Raw genomic sequence first — 18001 nt, 5'->3', positions numbered from 1 at the left:
AGCATATTTAACGCTATCTTGAGCTCAATGAAGGCAGCATATTTATTCCACCTGTTGCGCCAGGTGTTCAAAATGGAGGACAAGACCACATGACTTCTTTTGACCCAGAGACAAAGGAAAGCCACTGAAGTCAGTCTCCCAGCATCCGTCACCTTTTCACACAAATCTGCAATTTTATATCCAATATATTGGTCACTGCATTTCTCAGGACCTTTGATTTCACCAGATCATATAAAAGGAGAAGTGCACGCTTTTCACTCCTCACAAAGGAACCGATCTCCTGACAGGCCATCTTTGATTCAGCCATTTGATCCCGAGGTGGATTTATTGTAAAGTAAATCCTACGACTTTACCTAATAATATTTTGACGTTAATATCTTTACTAATTTTTGATAGCCAATAACATTCACTAGTGCACTAAATGGTGCCATCCATGTGTGCCAGAGCCCAACAAACGGTGCTCTGTGTGAGGCAATGCACAACACAAACAGTCTTGAGAGGAACACAATGGGACAACAGCGCAAACACTCGACTTTTAAGAATCCAAAAGTCCACACACACAGCAGAAGCAGCAGCATCAAGATGTTTGATTTGCCAGAAGAATTCCTAACACAAACATTATAAAAGCACTGCAGTGCCCAAGCTTGCATGGTTGAGTTGTTACTCTGTCTGCTGTTCATAATGTCTTCAGCTGAATTGGTGTCTGCTTGAGTAGTATGTGTTCCTGGGAGGATTAGTTAACAGAGTATGCATCAGGAAATGGTTGTACCTTCATCTCACAGAGAGTACATGAACATCCTTGTTCACTGTCCCATTCCAAAATCAGCAGCGCGTGTGTTTGTGTGAATGTATGTGAAAACTGGAGGCATTTGCAGGATCTCTGTCAGCCTATATGTCATGACAATTTCTGACAAGAAGATAAGATATTTTGAGTGTCAATAGTAATCAATCTCGACCCTATCACAGCTAAAGACACACACATGACTGTCTCTGTCTCAACACTGGTGTATTTGTGTGTGTGTGTATGTGTTGGACTTTAACAGTAAAGAAAGTGATAGCTATACCACAAACACCGTGTGTCAGCCTGGCAACCTCTGAGGCCAACAAACGGAAAACAAGATGAAAAGACTGGCCATTCAGTAGCCTACAGGGGCCTGATCACAACATATTCTGCTTTTGTTTCCCATTATAAGTATGTAGCTATTATTAGGAAGTGTAATGTAAGTTAATACATGCCCATAAAAGTTGGAATGAAATAGGCCTAGCCTATATATCTTTTTTTTTTTTTTTTACCTCTTCTAATGAAATTATTTATTGTTGATAGATAAAGTGTTTATCTTTTCAAAACCTGATTGATCAATCTCTCCCAAATTTATCACTGTGAAAATTAAACCACAAGCTTTATAAGAGGGATAAAAGGAGGAATGTGTCTGAAAACAAAATGATTCCATATTTATGGGAAACAGTGCAGTACTGTATGATGGACCCGAGGGCTCAACGAATGCAGCTGGATTGCTTTAGCTCAGTGGGTAATGCCATTGACTGTAGAGTAGGAAATTGGGATACCAATCCCACTCAGGGCAAATATGTTGCATGGGTCAACAGAGAGAGGAGAGTTTATTATTGGGACTGCCTGCTGTCTCAGTGACCAAGCTGGTTGATGGGGAGCTGCCTGCCATGGCCAGGTCCAATCTGTGAGGGAGACAGTGGTGGAGGGCTCAACACATCAGGCTGGATATGTCAATGGGTAATGGCATTGACTGGGTATTAATCCCATTGATGGCTAAAATGTTTTGTGAATGTAAGTCTGAGAGGCACCTGGCCCCCAAGACGAAGACCATTCATTTTAGTTTTTTCAGTAAAATGGACAATTGGCCATGGGCATTTCAAAAAGTAGGCTACACCAGTGAATATCTCATAATAAAGCCATTGAAAACACCGTCAGTGAGATGTGACTGTGCTGTCAAGGTTGACCAGCGGGGGCGCTGTAGCCCGGATGACTCAGGCAGAAGAAGAAGAGAAGCGAAAAGTCATGGCGGCTGACAGTTTGTAATGAGCCAACAAAAACAGCAAAGACTCTTGCAAGTTGGATTTACAACGTTCAAACCAGGCGCGGGGATTAAAACTCAGTCGACAAGATGCTGATAACTTTGAAAACCTTACAGCAGCAGACGTTCAAAGTCGACATCGACGAAGAGGAGACGGTAAGAGTGGGAAACCATGCATCTGTGTGAAGAAGGGGGTGGAGTGGGAGTGGGATATGTCCTGGAACCGAGTACTGCAGTTTTTTGAGTATTTAGAAACGAGGCGATCGATATATTTGTCCGTGTAAAACGACAGAGACATTTTAAGGTTTTATTTCAGGTGTTCGAGTTATTATGACTCTGATGTGACGCGGAACTTGAGACAGATCGGCGTAATTTATTAATCACTGACCATGAAAGTAGTTTGTATCGCCAGCGTTTAGCCGTAGCCCACTTCAGGTTTCAGATGGGAGGGAAAAATATGTCAAGTCATACAGATACAACTGTCGCTTTCAATGTTAATGAAACAGCAAGTCATGATAAATGTCCACTGTTTAATTTGTGGTAAATAAGTCAAACTAACACATAAGTAGAAGTTAATTAACATCTAATCTAGTTAGCTATTATCTTTGAATAAAATTACGTCAGTTTGGATTCAAGATAGCGTAAACAAGCACTAACGTTACGTGACTGATCATAATTAAAATTAAAAGTTTCACCATCGATATCTATGTATAAAACTTCACATTGTGACTTTTTGTACTGCGAAAGGCAGCTTGTCCTTAACTTTTGCTTTCGATGAGGCTGCATAGCTACGTGATACATTAGCATGTCATCATTATCCATTTGTGCTGAGGTAACTTAACCCTGAATTATATATTCAGCATAGTTTTTTGTTTTTTTTCTTTAATACGCTTTTAGACGTCAGAGCCGGAAGTGTCATGTCTATTCAACTTCAGTTTTATGATGTGATTGTGATGCACTGCACTGCACACTTTGCACTTTATTTTTTAACTGGTTATATAATGAGGTCTGTACAAAATGGTGACATTAAGGTGAAAGGTGAATTTTTTTTAATGGCATAATATAGTGGAGGAAATACTGTCCTAATGAATATAAGTGACCTTTTTTCTTTTTTTTTACAGGTGAAGACATTAAAAGAACGGATTGAGGAGGAGAAGGGAAAGGACAATTTCTCAGTTGCTGGCCAGAAACTGATATATGCTGGTATGTTGCCCTCTGTTTATAGTCTTTTTAAATGGTTTTACAGTCGTAGGTTACTGTGAGAAGTGCATGACCCATACAATCTAGCAGAACAGATTTAATTAAATTTTTTACAACCCATTTGCAGTTAATTGGTGATGCTATTAAGAAAGCTGAAAGGTAATAAATGTATATATAGTCTGTGTACCAAATAAATATTTGGTAGTGGTGCTAGGTGTGAAGAAAGAAATCAGGACTGGTATATTTAATTTTTTTTTACACTTTTTATGTATAATTTTATTATAAAAATGTTAAATAATTCAAAGAATTAACATTATACTTAATATAATTTAAGTTGATGTGTGGCGTATTTGCTCTTATTCACAATTACCCCCCCCCCCCCAGAAAATATGAGTAGAAACTCATTGCATACATAGATAGGACAAAAAAAAAGAGCACCCCAGCTTTCGCAGCTATGTCCTAGAAGATGGTGTTTAATGCAGCATGGCACCACATGGTAAGTGCCTGCAAGAACAAGCGAGAAACCAGATGGTGAGACTTTGTAAAGATGGGAGAGGATATATACCAGGCGATTGAGCATAAGCTGAAACACAGTCAGAGCAGTGGTTGGTAGATATAGGAGGAACCACACCACCAAGAACAGAAGGTGCAGACGCTGTCCCCGGAACAGTGACACCACACATTATTCACTATTTACACAACGTTGCCTTGAGGAAGAGACAGGTAAGTGCTCAAGGATGGCACAAGGATTATCTACGGGAAACTGTTTTGTTTTTCAGTGACTGATGAGGACATTTTCTTACAGCCCAGGCAAACTGCACCCAGGATGAGTAGTACACCTTAAAACATAGAAATCAAAGAGTGAAATTTCACAGAAGGGATGTGTTTACTTTTTTGCAGGTGGTTTTTAATAATGACCTTTCATTCATTAAAGATTAATTAGTCAAACATTTGTTTTTCTTATTAATTGACTGAAAACTAATATATATAATATACACACATACTATAATAAACAGACAGGATTTGTAATAACTGAATAAGTGACGTTCACCCGCTGTGTGCTCAGTTTTGTCGTGAATCTGCTTGCTGCTGTTTATTCCATCAGTGCTTCTCTTGTAGCTCCCCCGCTCACAGTGCTGTGCAGTTTCATGCTTTTACTGGAGCGCTGTGTGCTAGTCCTGACAGCTGATACACACTGAGTAGTAGACTAACGGGGGTTGTGAATACATTTCCCATACAAACAAAACTGATCTGAACAGTCCGGGATCAGAAAAATGTACTGATTAGATTTAGTTGCTGTGCATTTTGTTGACTGACTCCATTTCTGAGTCACAGTGTGGGGAGATGCTTTGGTTTACAGTTGAATTAAAGCCTGAGCCTTTAATTGGCCTTCATTGAGATGGATATCGGCAAACTCCTTCCTTTCCTCTCACAGTCGTGTTATGTCTAATTCCTGTGTGTTGTTATTGAACACATGTAATTATAAAGAAGTAGCTTTATTCACATGTATAATAGCTGATGCACCCAGCGGATGTGTTGTATTCATCCATTCAAAGGCCTGAATGAAAGAATTTCGATCACATCATTCGAGGTGCCGGAGAGAAGGTCAACAGGATTGTTAACAATATACAGAGAAGTGCTAGAGGGTTTCACTGCCTTCATTTGTGTTGCAGCAGCTCTCTTTCAAAAGGTGCATTCAGATAAAGTTTGGTGAGCCAGGAGAAAAACTAGATAGTATTTAAGATTTGTGTGTGTTGTATGTGAATGTCATATCTCTGTAATGATTGCGTTTAAATCATTGTATACACTGTATGAGCATATTATTGTTTTGCAGAGCAGTTGGGTTTTGTGTGATTTCACTTCACATGGTTGCGACACACAAAATAAAAGCATGTGACAAAAGCAGATGATTGAACAGCTCAACAGTCTTCTCTCTCTCTTTTTTTTCTTTTCTTTTTTTTGCACATAAAAAAACAGTAAACAGTTCATGCAGCGTAGACGGGAATGTGAGGTCAGAAACTCAAAGAGTGCTTATGGAACGACCCCACCCTAGTAGTAGTACTACACAATTTCAAATAAATGACAAAAATATATAGAAGAAAGAAAAACAAAAGGAGAAAGAGAGAGACACTGATACAGTATGAAACCATTGTTTGTTCCCACGTTGTGTCAGAGTCGGTGGCTGGTGATGTCTGTTGTTGTGACTCATTTTTCTGTTTCTTCCAGGAAAAATCCTCAGCGATGACACACCTCTCAAAGAGTATAAAATCGACGAGAAGAACTTTGTGGTCGTCATGGTGACAAAGGTTCGAGAACGGAAAACAATTGTTTATGCATATAGCATATGGCATATGGTTGTGGACATATTTTAAGATGTTTTTGTTGTTGTTTTCAATCTCTATGATTACTATTATTACTTTTTTGTGTAGTTGAATTAAAGATGGGCTGTTGATTTAAAATGGTTGGTATTTAGCTCGTACTGCAGGCTGATAAAGTCCTGTCCACATCTCTCAGCTATACCTTCTCCCTGGTGTTAAACATATTACAATTACCTACTGCTGCTACTGTAGTAACAGTGGTGATCACGTTGAACTTTGTCCATGCAGATTCAGCAGTCATATGATTACATTGCATCAGGATTTTTGTTATGGCCTTGGTATTACATTGGTAGAAGAAAATAGAAAATGGAATGAGAGTATGGGTCTGTAGATGCATACAGTATTATAGGAAGGCTATGAGGCAAAAAAAGTGATTTGGATAACACTATTCAGGAGAAAACGCATTGTCCCAATCAGAATATATGGGACAAAGTGCAAACTAGGTATATTATTATTAAAGATGTGATTGTCTTATTAGTATACAGTACCTCAAGATGGGTCACTCCTTAAGCAGAGAGACAACCTAAAGTAAAGAACAACTGCAAATCAACACTTTAACGCTGAGTTAAAATCATATAACCCGTTAATTAAAGTGACGCTTTTTTTGTTAATTGTCTTGCAGCCCAAAGCGACCTCAGCCGCCCCACAGCCTTCACCTTCCACCCCGACTCCCAGCACAACTACAGCTTCTGCAGCACCTGCCGCCGCATCGTCCAGCTCAGAGAGCACGACAGAGCGTCCGTCTACAGACGACAAACCAGAGGAGAAACAGTCATCAACTGCTGCTCCTGCTTCCTCCCCTGTCAGGTAAAGATGGGTCGATGTCTGTCTTCAACTGGCTGATCTGATTCTGATATCAGTGAAAAGGTACGCACAGGTCACACCTGGCCTAACATCTGTTTTCTCTCACAGAAGCTCTGAGGTTTCAACAAACACAAGCCTAATTGATGAGGCGGTTTCAAATCTAGGTAAGGCTGCATTTGTAAATCTAACATATAAACATGATTGTTTTTCTTTTTTAATGGCTGCTTGATCTAACAGAAATATAATTACGAATCTGTTAGGAGTTTTGTTTATTTGATACAAACCGTATGTATGGTTTTGACGTATCGTAATCAATAAGCAGTCTGATTCCACGGCTCAGACCAAAACATAATCCCACAGTTCCCGTGGCCACATGCTCTGAACTTTGCAAATATTGCTTGGCTCAGAGCAAATCCTTTAGGTCTTAATTATCATGGCTCATATAGCCACTGATGTGAATTCACACAACATTTGAGACAGGTTGTTTATTTTTATGGGGCATGGTAGAGAAATAAATCGTTATGTATTCTAGCTCCTGAAATCACCTCCCCTTGAGATGCATTTAAAGTTGTGCTCAACAGATACAGTGTTTTTGTTTAATATGCTATCGCAGGTTCACATTTTAGTTGTGTTTTTGTGTAATGTAACTGTAAAAAAACATGGGAAACATGTTTTCTGCGTCATGGTGTGTTGATATTTTAAAAATTTCATTAAATTCTTAGTGTCATGTTTATAGATGACTAATTTAAACGAATGTCTTCATGGTGACCACCTTCAAGTGTCCAATGCACATTTACGTCCAATGATGTAACAGAACTTATTTTATATTGGTTCATTAAACAATAAGGAAGTGGTTGGGATTTTTTTAATAGCTTTTGATGTGGTTAATTAGATGTGGCTAATTACAGTGCTATATCTGAGAAAGCACAAATTAACAGACTCTCTGGTGCCACTACTCTAATGCACTCGCTGGTGTGTGCGTGTGCTCCTTCAGTGACTGGCGCGTCATACGACGCCATGGTGAACGAGATGATGCTCATGGGCTACGAGAGGGAGCAGGTGGTAGCGGCTTTGAGGGCGAGCTTCAACAACCCAGACAGAGCTGTGGAGTTCCTGCTCACGGTATGAACGCCGTGAACGTCTGCAGCCGCAGTAAATGGGTCGAGAGACGATGTGATTTATTATGTGTTCACTCTACAAGTAGACTGCATGAAGAATAAAATATTGTCTTGTTGTGTTGTAAAAGGGTATCCCAGGCAATCAGGGTACAGGTCCTGATGCAGTGGCGAATCCAGCGAGTGGAACTCCAGCTACCGCCACTAGCGGCCTCGTCCTCCCCGCCAACCTTGGTTCTTCAGCAAGTACCGGAGGTAAACGGTGCCACACTATTGCCACATGTTCCATCAGCACCAGTGAACAAATGTCTATTCTTGCGATTTCTATTGCTTCATGGTGCTCACGCTTTATTCTCAGGAAATCCATTGAGTTTCCTTAGAAATCAGCCTCAGTTTCACATGATGCGACAGCTGATCCAGCAGAACGCCTCCCTCCTCCCGGCGCTGCTGCAGGAGATCGGCAGGGAAAACCCCGAACTGCTGCAGGTGAAGCACTGACACGGCATGATGTGTTTTCTTTTAAATAAAATAAATAATTAAATTAAATAAGAGGGCTTCACACAGCTCTTGACTGAATAAACTCATGGTTTAAGCATTAGAGTTGCAGGTCATTAAAGGGACACAACTCTGATAACAGAAGGAGTATTCACTACTGTGTTTGAGAACGGTTTGATAGGTCCTGAGTGTCTGTTGAGGCCGCTGTCTAAAATTTGATGAAATAATGTCACACTTCAGTTGCATTGTGGGAATTGTAGAAACAGCATTTGGGACTGTGGCCCTTATTAGAAACTCAAAAAGTCCGAATTTTCAGCATTCTTTTAAAATCTGTCACTTGTGAGTCTCCGAACTGTGTTCCTACAACTAAACTGCTCATTTACCGCTGTAGGAGATCAGCAACCACCAAGAGCAGTTCATCCAGATGCTGAACGAACCCAATCCAGACGCTGTGCCGGTCGGTGGCGGAGGAGCAGGGGGAGCAGGTGGAGCTGGAGGAGCAGGAGGAGCAGGAGGAATGGGAGGCGATACACCCGGCGGAAGTCAGATGAGCTACATCCAGGTCACACCACAGGAGAAAGAGGCCATAGAGAGGGTGAGGAGGAGCACAACACTGCCATTAACCCACAAACAAGTTTAATTCTTCACATGGTGGAACCACCAACAACAACAAGCACAAAACTGTCATTTGCATATTAAAGTATTGTTTCACTAATTTGCAACACCTCTCTCTAATTCCAGCTAAAAGCCTTGGGCTTTCCAGAGGGACTTGTTATACAAGCCTACTTTGCTTGTGAGAAGAACGAGAACTTGGCCGCCAACTTCCTTTTACAACAGAACTTTGACGACGATTAAAGGAGCCATCCCTGTTTCCACTTCTTTTTTTCTTGTTATCTTCCTCTACTTTTTTGATTGCTGATATTGAATATATGTGTACAACAAGCCTTTTACATTTCCAAAAACAAAACGTTCTGTTCACCACTTCCACGTTCACCTCTTAATAACACTGGATTATCATCACAAGGACAGGCTGTTGTTTGTGATCAGTTTGAAATGGAGGAACAATTAAAGTACAATAACAATGCATCAGAAATCACCTGTGTGCTATCTTTTTTTTTTTTTTTTTTAAACACTGAAGTTAAAACCTATGATTTTCTTTTCTATGATTGTAGTTTTCAATGGCAGTATGCTTCATACTTTAAGTGAGGATAATTCAGGGTAGATCTGAAAGGTTTTCATGCACTCTTATTGGTCTATTTTCTAAATTGAGAAGTAATATAAATTTAGAAAATGATAGCTGTAAACCAACATGTATGGCACTGGTTCTTTTCCCATTTAATATCCCTCATCTGCATGTAACTCAACAGGACTGTTGACAGGAGCTATGTAACAAAGTCTGAACTACAATGCATAATATGAAGGCATTTGAACATGTATATAGTTGACATACATGTGACTGTTGTTTTTACAGAAAAAATAAAAGTTTTTTCGAGATAAATGAAAGCTGCTCCTGTCCTGCTGTGTTGGCGTGTGTGTGGCTGCAGATATTTGAGGTACTGTCACTTACCTGCAAACACTTGGTCTTAATAGGATAACCTAGCACTTAATGGATTTCTAGATGTCTGTTTATCCTGCTCTCATAATTATGTACTAAGTGCCCCTTACTCGAGGTTTACAGGACAAAACAAATAACTTTTGTTGTAATGGGCATAAAAACTGACCTGGGTGGACTCATAATACAATTCAGTGACTGAAAGAAATAATGTATTTAAGGGGGGACGTGACAGCCGGATGTTTTGCCCAAGGCAGCAACCCTCTAACTTGACAGCATTGACTGTATATCCTCACTGGCCTCGTCTAATTAAGATGTAAAATGAAGTAAATTAAGGTGTAAAGTGCAATTAGTTCTGATGGTAACATATCGTATTGGTGTCATCTGACCCACATATTAATTTTTTCTGTTCTATCCCCAGAGTTGTTCATAAATTGGATTATTTATCAAGGACCTGAAGGACAGTTACTTTCCACAGAGCTGCTCCACTTAGAAATGAGTGAGGTTGAAACTGATTTAACCTGTAGGGGGCAACAGAGACCATAACGTGATTTTACAAACGTCAACACGGAGCTCTGTTTGTCTGCATGAATACATGTTTACTTGAAAACCACAAAACGGGTCAATATCTCAAAATTTAACAACAAATCAACCAGTACAAGAGTTTAGCCTGTAAAAAATAATTGAAATAAATGAAGTGTTAGAATTCATATAATGACTTGGAAGAATACACAGACTGGCTTAACTTAAAACATGGGCTCTTATTGGAACAAAATCTTACTATTAATAGTGAAACACTATTTTCTGCTGGTTTAAGTTGTGATGTTTTGCTGTGTTATGATGTTACCATAGTGCATGGTGGAAATTCATGCAAACAAATACATAGCATGTCTTTTTTTTGGGGAAAAAAACATCTTAAGAATTGGATTTAAAACGAGTACAATATCAACACCTTAACTAAAGTAGTCATTTTGTTTTTGTTTTATCAAACTGCAGTTATTTGGACCCACATTGCTGTTTACTGTTTGTAACTCTTAAGATACATTCAAAGATATGCAAATATTAAAGTGTGTTTTTGTATTGAGGCCAGTAGAGTATGCAAATGTTACTGAGTGTGCTTTACCAACAACACTGCTTTGGCCTTTCTTTGATAGTGATCTTTCAGTTGTTGAGCTGATAATCAGAACATAACAGAAGTTAAGTTATTAAGTTCTTGTATGTTATTAAAGTACTGCTAGACCTTTTGTACATACACAAAAAAGCCCCCCCCCCCCAAAAAAAAAAAAAAGAAAGAAAAAAAGACGTATGATCATATAAATCGTATAGCAGAAACATATCATGACACTATCTGACTACAGCATCTTCATGGGTTTTATTCATGTTGTGCACCTGAGAGCTCCAGCACATAGTGGCAGTCAGATTTGGTGTCACCCTTGAATGTCAGCCAGTAACTCAGTTGTCCTTCCCATTCTTCCTGCTGACAGGTGGAAAGAGAACCCCATGGAAACAGGACATTGTAGGTGTGTATTTTCTGAAATTCTTTTTTAACAGCAACATTGTGTTAGTTTGCCTGCGGCAATCCCGTAATTATCAGGGGGGGATACTGTGTGTGAGAGCTGACTGAGCTATTGTTGCCATTTAAATGTGCCTCTCCATTACACTACCAGTGAAATCTACAATTACTGTAACTAATGATGTTCAAGAAAATGTCATTTTTGCTCCAGTAACATTCACTTTTGTTTGTTTGAAGTGAATAAGTATTGTCATGGTTTTCTTATTTCAAATACATTTTATTTTATTATACTGTAAAATACAAAACAATAACAAAGCAATTTTATTTACAAATGTACAAAACTCAAGATTATATTACATATTTAGGCTATAAACAAAACATCTTTGTTCAGAGTTACTCATTCCATACAAAAATATGAATGTCTCATATAAATTATTGCACTTTGCAACTGCAGTGCATTGTAGATTGCCATCACCGTTTCAAAAGTGAAGTGTTCACCTGATTTATGTCAGATTGTGGAAGAGGTTTCCAAGAAACACACAAACAACCATATGGCACTTTTTTCATAGTTTTCACCCATTTGTTTCTTTTCCTTAATCTTTGGTACCTTTTCTTTAAAAATAAAAACCTTCTTCAGAGTCACTGAGCACCATTCTGTATAAATTAACATTGTACCTGAAATTAATGGCATTGCAGGTGAAAGGTGTACATAAATATATATGTATCTATTAATACAGTATTTTGAACAGTGTGTACTTGTTAACGAAGCCTATAATGGCATGTTGCTGGTAGAAGGCCTCTGGAGATGTTTGTCTGTTGCTCCTGGCTTCCCTGACAAAAAATACATTTCCAGTTAAAAGTTGTTGGCACCTGGTCCTCCAAGTTTTGTCGGTTAAATAAGACACATTCCAGTTTGGTCCCTTTCATAAAGGTTTTACAACCCTGACAGAGAGGTCTCGTCAAGTCACCGGCACAATGTGCAAAGACGGGCTCAGTCTTGGGAGAATTTCTGGGCTCTTGAGGGAGTAATGCTTTTTAGCCGTGAACACCACAGCTTGTCTTGTTGCTTGACAACGGCTTGAAGGCAAATTATGGTTTCAAAAAGTGTAGGTCACAACTTCTGTTCAGGGTTGTGATAACATTTCTTGTTTTATTTCAGGAGCCTTCATCCATTGCCATCCAAGTCTGGTCCTCTAACCAAGTCTCATAAGTGTCTCTTCATATGGAGAGCAAGGTGGTCTGACCTTGAGAAGGCCCGGTCGCATTTCTGACACTGGAAAGGCCGGTGGCCGGTGTGTTTCCTGTAGTGGCGTGTGAGCTCGTCCGAACGTGCAAACTTCCAACCGCAGCCCTCCCAGTCGCAGTGGTAAGGCTTCTCCCCTTTGATGGAAACACAATACACACATGGAGCAGTTAGTGCTGGCCCTGAGGTTAAACTGGCCCAACCTTCCCCACCTCCAGGAGAAGAGGTCCATCCTGTCCTGCAGCTACTGTATAAAGGCCAAACTAATCAGGCCTGAGTTTGCATTTGGCAAAGGGATCAGTATCAACCTGTTTCACTGCACCTGTTTAACAACTCCCCTCACCCCCATTCATGGCTCATTAATTAGCTGTGTTTGTACCCAATGTAGAACAGATGTGGTTGTTTGTTACCTTAACGCCGAACAATGAAAACAGCATGAAAATGTGACAAATCGAAATGAAAAAACAACACAAGTTGGCAGAACATTAACACACAGTTACATACCTGTGTGCGTGCGGTGATGGGCTTTGAGATGAGAGCTCTTTGTGTAGGTTTTCCCACAGCCAACATAGTCGCACGTGTGTGTGGCGACTCTCTTTCTCGGCCAGGAGCGCCGACCACGTTTGGGCTTTGGTTCCTCAGGCAAGCACTCACCACTGGAGATCATGAGGGGGTCTGTGGGGCCAAAACACCATGATTAACATCCCTATGCCTCACCATACTTCCACATGTATACAGAATATTTTAATACGCTGAACGCCTTATCATTTAAAAAATGTTTTTTCTGTTGTAAATTTTAACACGGCCTTGGAAAACTTCACTCTTCTCTCTGAACAATACCTGCAGTTTGCAACACAACCAGTATTTCTATTTACTTCTATTTACTACGCAAAGTGGCAGACCCAAAACAACGCTGATCTCATGAAAACAGCTGAATCTTGTATCTATTATGTTGTGTGGTTTAAAGAACTTCATGATGAAAAGAGGATTATTTTTGTCATGGGATGTAGCTTTCAAACCATATGATTCACCGGTTTCATAGTATAGGTTATAATTACAAGAGAGAGATGTTTTTAAATACAGTTTGTGGAGTTTGGTGTTAACATTCCTGCTGTCTAATGTGTTGACTGTTAGTCTAGTATCTCGGAGAAGAATTAACAAAATCATAGCAAAGTTTTTTTTTTTTTTTTTTTTACATATTTCACTAACTGAATTCAGTAGTCAGAGAGAATTAAGAAATAATAAAGTATAGCAAAGAAATGAGCTCTTACCTTGGTACTGCATGGAGGATGGCTGGGGGTAGGAGGTGTAGCCCTGTGGGGAGCTATGGTGGTATCCCTGGGGAGGTAGAGGGATCTGAGAGTGGGGATGCCCCAGCACCTGGTGCTCCCGGCTCAGTGGATGATCTGGGGAGAGGGAGGAGGACGAGGATAACCTGCTGCCCGCCATAGACCGCCCTCCGCCAGGGAACCCGTGTAGATCCAAGTGGCCCGGGCGCTGCTGCTGGCTCGCCCGGCCCTGGGAGTTCACCCCCGCAGCCAAGTGTAAGTCTATGGGCTGTGAGATGGTGCAGTTGCCGGGGTTCTCCTGCTTTATCCTGTGGCACGTAAAGGTAGGCGAGGAACGTGAAGGAGTCGGGTCTGACACAGCGTTAACGCAGGCCTTGCTTACGTTAACGCCTTGGCTGTATTCTCCCATGTCCATTGTTGTCTTGACCACAAATTTGCCATGGAGGCTGGTGGGGTGGAGGTATGCCGGGTCCAACTCGGGTCTCATGAGCTCTGCCACAAAGCCTCCAGAGGGCGAAACGTCGCTTATATCTGGGATGGTGTAGAGCAGCTCACTGGCAGTGCCCTGAGGCGAGGGGAGGGGGTAAGATGAGGAGTAAGACCCAGGGGAAGGAGACAAGGAATGGCCAGAGGTGCACGCCATGGCCTCCTCCTGCTGTTGCTGCTGCTGCTGCTGTTGTTGTTGCTGCTGCTGAAGTATAGAGTTGGACAGAATAAAGTCGTAGTCCAAGTCCAGGTCTGGCTCTGTGTCTTTCTTGGACATGCTGGGGCTTGTTGTGCTGGTGGCAGTGGGATGGTCTGGGTCAGGGCAGTTGCTTCCGGTTGGCACACTGGGTCTCTTAAGATGGGACAACTCCTCCTTCCATCTCTAGAGGAAAGTTACAGAGGCAATAATGTCAGCACAAGAAGCAGGCTTGCTTGCTTTGTGTCATGTTATTGTTCATGATGCGCAGACGGTATAGGCAAGAAATATCACACTTGTCCTACTTAGAGAATAGTGCTTGTTTTTTTTTTCAATACTTCAAACAGACCTGGATCTACAGCACAATGCAGAGTGTGACAGCTCAGCTACAGAGCTATGTCTGGTGTAGCAAGTGTCCTTGGCACAGAGCACTTCCTAGAATACAGATTTCCCATGTATTCATAGTGAAACTGCACTAGAAAGCACTAGGAGTGGCTGACAGTGGTTAAGTAAACACATGCCATGTAGAAAATGAACAGGCTCAGAGTGGCACTCCAGTAAATCCATGTGGACTCTATAGAGCAGCAAAGCACTTATTCTGATTGGAAATCAGTGTGTTTTTTTTCCCTGGAGTTTAAAAAATCCTATGCAAACCTTATGCTCACGCCCCAGTGCAGCGTGGTGTCACGCCGCGTCTGTGCACATAATAACACACTAGCAAACAGCTCACATTGTGAATGAACTACACAGGCTACGTACATATCAAAACCCCACACCATCCCCACCTCCCTCCTCCACCACCACCACCAGAGATCCTGCTTGATGCCCGTGGCTTATTTGGCATGCAATAACAAGTGACCGCGGGCTACTCACTAAATTGGCACTTCCTATGGATTTGCTCTTGACAGTGGGGCCGCTGGCAAACGTGGATATGGATGGCAGAAGAGTCCCACCTAAAGCCATCTCGACGTCATTTGGAGGCTGCCTGGAAATTAAAACAGAGAAGAAGAAGAAGAAGAAGAAAAAAGCGTAAATCCTCGTGGAGTCACTCACATCCCGGCCGGAGCCGCGGAGCGCAGCAAAGCAAAGCAGAGCAGAGCAGAGCGCAGCGCAGCGCAGCGCAGCAGCAGCCCCGTCGTTATAAGTCCACAAGTAGGCTACAGATGTTGTCATTAAAAGTTTGTCATGGTCCACACCTCATCAGTGAGAATCGGGATGTGGAGTCCTGTTGTCGGCTGCTCGTCGCTGTCACTGCACTGTCTTTTTTCTCTCTCTCTCTTCTTGTTAAATATCCCCGCGTTTAAAGTTTCTGCTCCGCGTCTTGCGCTATACCAGCGTCCAGGACATGTTGGGTGCGCCGGGTGGAAGCAGCCAGACAGACTGACTGACTGACTGACTGAAAACTGACTGACAAACTGACTGACTTTTTAGTGCTAAAGCGAGGATATATTGTTTTTAACGGGATGGCAGAGAGGCGACGGGCTGGGGGGGAATCCCTCGCGCGCCTGTTGCCATGCAGGGACCGGCAGCAGCCTGAAACTGAACAAAAACCCGCGTGAGAGGTATCCTTAAATTACTTGGACACACCCTCGACGTTGCATGGCAACAACGCGGAAAACATCACGTGGGGGGAGGGTGAGTAGAGAGAGCGAGAGAGGAAAGAAGACAGGGAGAGCGAGATCGAGAAAAAAAAGAGAGGGAGAGAGAGAGAGAGAGGGCGAGAGAGGTTTGTTTGTATTCATAGCAACGGCACCTATCCTTACTGCTGCTGCTGCTCCTGTGAAATGTGGGTGAGGGACGTGGGAAAGGCAGGTGACTCTTATTTCATTATGTCTGCAGGGTCACCTGCAGGAAGGCAAGGCAATATTTGTATAGCCCATTTTTACAAACAGTTTGTCTCAAAGGGCTTTACATGGCATCATAACATCATAACAACATCCTCTGCCCTTAGACCCTCGCATAAAAAAAAAAAAAACAATTAGCCTTTAAAACTCACTTTTAAAACCTACATGAGGCAAGACTGGATCTGCCGCTTGGGTTGCCCCGGGGCAGTCATTTGTTGTTGGACCCCTTTTAACCCCCAATCTACATTATTTACCCAAACACTTGAAAAACAACCACATTTGATTCATTGATTAGTTGAGTGACATTCTTATAAGGTTAAACATTCACTTTTACCAGCTTCTCAACATTAATTAGCACTTTTCTATGGCTTTTTAAGTAAACTAAACATTTTTGGATTCCTGTTAAAGAATGAAAGTGATTTGAATATATCAACCTTGCAAGTAAACAATAAATCAGTTATTCATCAAAATAGCCTAATTATTGGTGATTTGATAAAACACGATTTCACAACAAATGACCACAACATAAACTAATTCCAACTAAAAGGCCACAGGATAGAGGATAAAGTCTGTCAGAGCATTTCTAACAATTAATCAAATTACGTTGACCTAAGTGATATCAGGGTCAGACTGGAGACTGGAGCAATTGCAGGACGGTAACCCAACCTTGAGTAAAGGTATTATCAGCTTAATGTGCTCCAAATATTATTATAAAAGTATGTTATGTGGTAGAGAGGACCCACTTTGACTAATGTATAGGTTAACACTGATGTATCAATGTGTAAGCAGCATTTTACTGTTGTAGTTGTTCACTTTCATAAACAATTACTGTATAGTTGGGTGATTTCCAACCAGAGTTCAGGCTCCACCTGAGGGTCGCTAGAGCATCTGAGCAGTTATGAGAGAAAATAAAACAAAAAGTTCTGACACACATTTGTACTAATATTATGGACTTTTCTGTGAAATATTAGATAGTTTCACCTGATGAGGTCTCAAACAATTGTTTAATGTCTCTTTTTGTTGTTTCTGTGGTTGGACAGCTAATAACTCACAGACATCTGTAACACGATGGGGGCCCCAACAAAACATTGTTTTTCATAAACAACAGTCACAAGCCAAACGTGTCGGAAAATCATGTTTTCATCTGTAAAAATGAATTGTGGGAGGAGTAGCCAATCACAACACATGCATGTACTTGAAACATATATTTCATTTTAATTCATTTCTGTTGTTTTTGCTTTAATGATTTGTCATAGTGAAATGTGTGTTTTGCATTCAGAACAAGTAGCCTATTTGTCTGAATTATATATACAGTGATACTGTGGTAAATTCACAAATTCTCAGTGATCATTAATCTTAATGATCTCAATTTTCCAAATCGTGGCCACTACCATTAAAGTCCCACGAACACCATATACAGCAGTCTGTAGCCTACTGGTAAAATGCTGTATGGGAAATAGATTTCCTGGGAACATTAAATTGCTCAGACCTGTTCAGTGTCGAGTTTGAGTTGGGTTCAGGCAGTGTTTGCTCAGAGCTAGCAAGCTAAAACAAACCTCTCTATCCAACATAATTGACTAAATGACACATTGACTCAAGAGTTCAGTGCAAGAGCAAACAAAGCGCTTGCTGCTGATCCTGCTGCATCAGGATCTTGTCCGTTAGGCAAGTCAACAAACACGTTGTCACTCCAGCAGGACACATACACAGTAAGTGTCTGTTGGTGTCTTCATTCAAGCTTTTTCAATTGCATGCGCGGTGCTTTTGCTTGGGCAAACAAAAACTGGTTGAAAAAATAGAAGCTACAATAGCATGTGAACTTTGTGAAGAGAACACAT

At 41.1% G+C, this 18001-nt stretch overlaps 2 protein-coding genes across 2 annotated transcripts; one reads left to right on the top strand and one right to left on the bottom strand.

Annotated features, from left to right (window-relative positions):
* The first annotated feature begins 1997 nt into the window (after positions 1 to 1997).
* rad23b (RAD23 homolog B, nucleotide excision repair protein) lies at positions 1998 to 9492 on the top strand. Its single transcript, XM_083983739.1, has 10 exons — positions 1998 to 2204; positions 3170 to 3251; positions 5475 to 5554; positions 6249 to 6433; positions 6539 to 6594; positions 7425 to 7552; positions 7677 to 7800; positions 7904 to 8031; positions 8432 to 8635; positions 8782 to 9492. Exons 1-10 carry the CDS (start codon positions 2139 to 2141, stop codon positions 8893 to 8895), a joined length of 1167 nt encoding a protein of 388 aa, XP_083839865.1. The 5' UTR covers positions 1998 to 2138; the 3' UTR covers positions 8896 to 9492.
* Positions 9493 to 11474: 1982 nt separating this feature from the next.
* Positions 11475 to 15608, bottom strand: klf4 (Kruppel like factor 4). Its single transcript, XM_083983321.1, has 5 exons — positions 15516 to 15608; positions 15193 to 15304; positions 13620 to 14505; positions 12853 to 13023; positions 11475 to 12485 (listed from the first exon to the last, which is right to left on the bottom strand). The coding sequence occupies exons 1-5, from the start codon at positions 15518 to 15520 to the stop codon at positions 12310 to 12312; spliced, it is 1350 nt and encodes a 449-aa protein (XP_083839447.1). The 5' UTR covers positions 15521 to 15608; the 3' UTR covers positions 11475 to 12309.
* Between the last annotated feature and the right edge of the window lie 2393 nt (positions 15609 to 18001).

The sequence above is a fragment of the Trachurus trachurus genome (genome assembly GCF_905171665.1).
Source record: "Trachurus trachurus genome assembly, chromosome: 12".
Taxonomy (NCBI): domain Eukaryota; kingdom Metazoa; phylum Chordata; class Actinopteri; order Carangiformes; family Carangidae; genus Trachurus; species Trachurus trachurus.
This window is presented reverse-complemented; position numbering and strand designations above follow the sequence as displayed.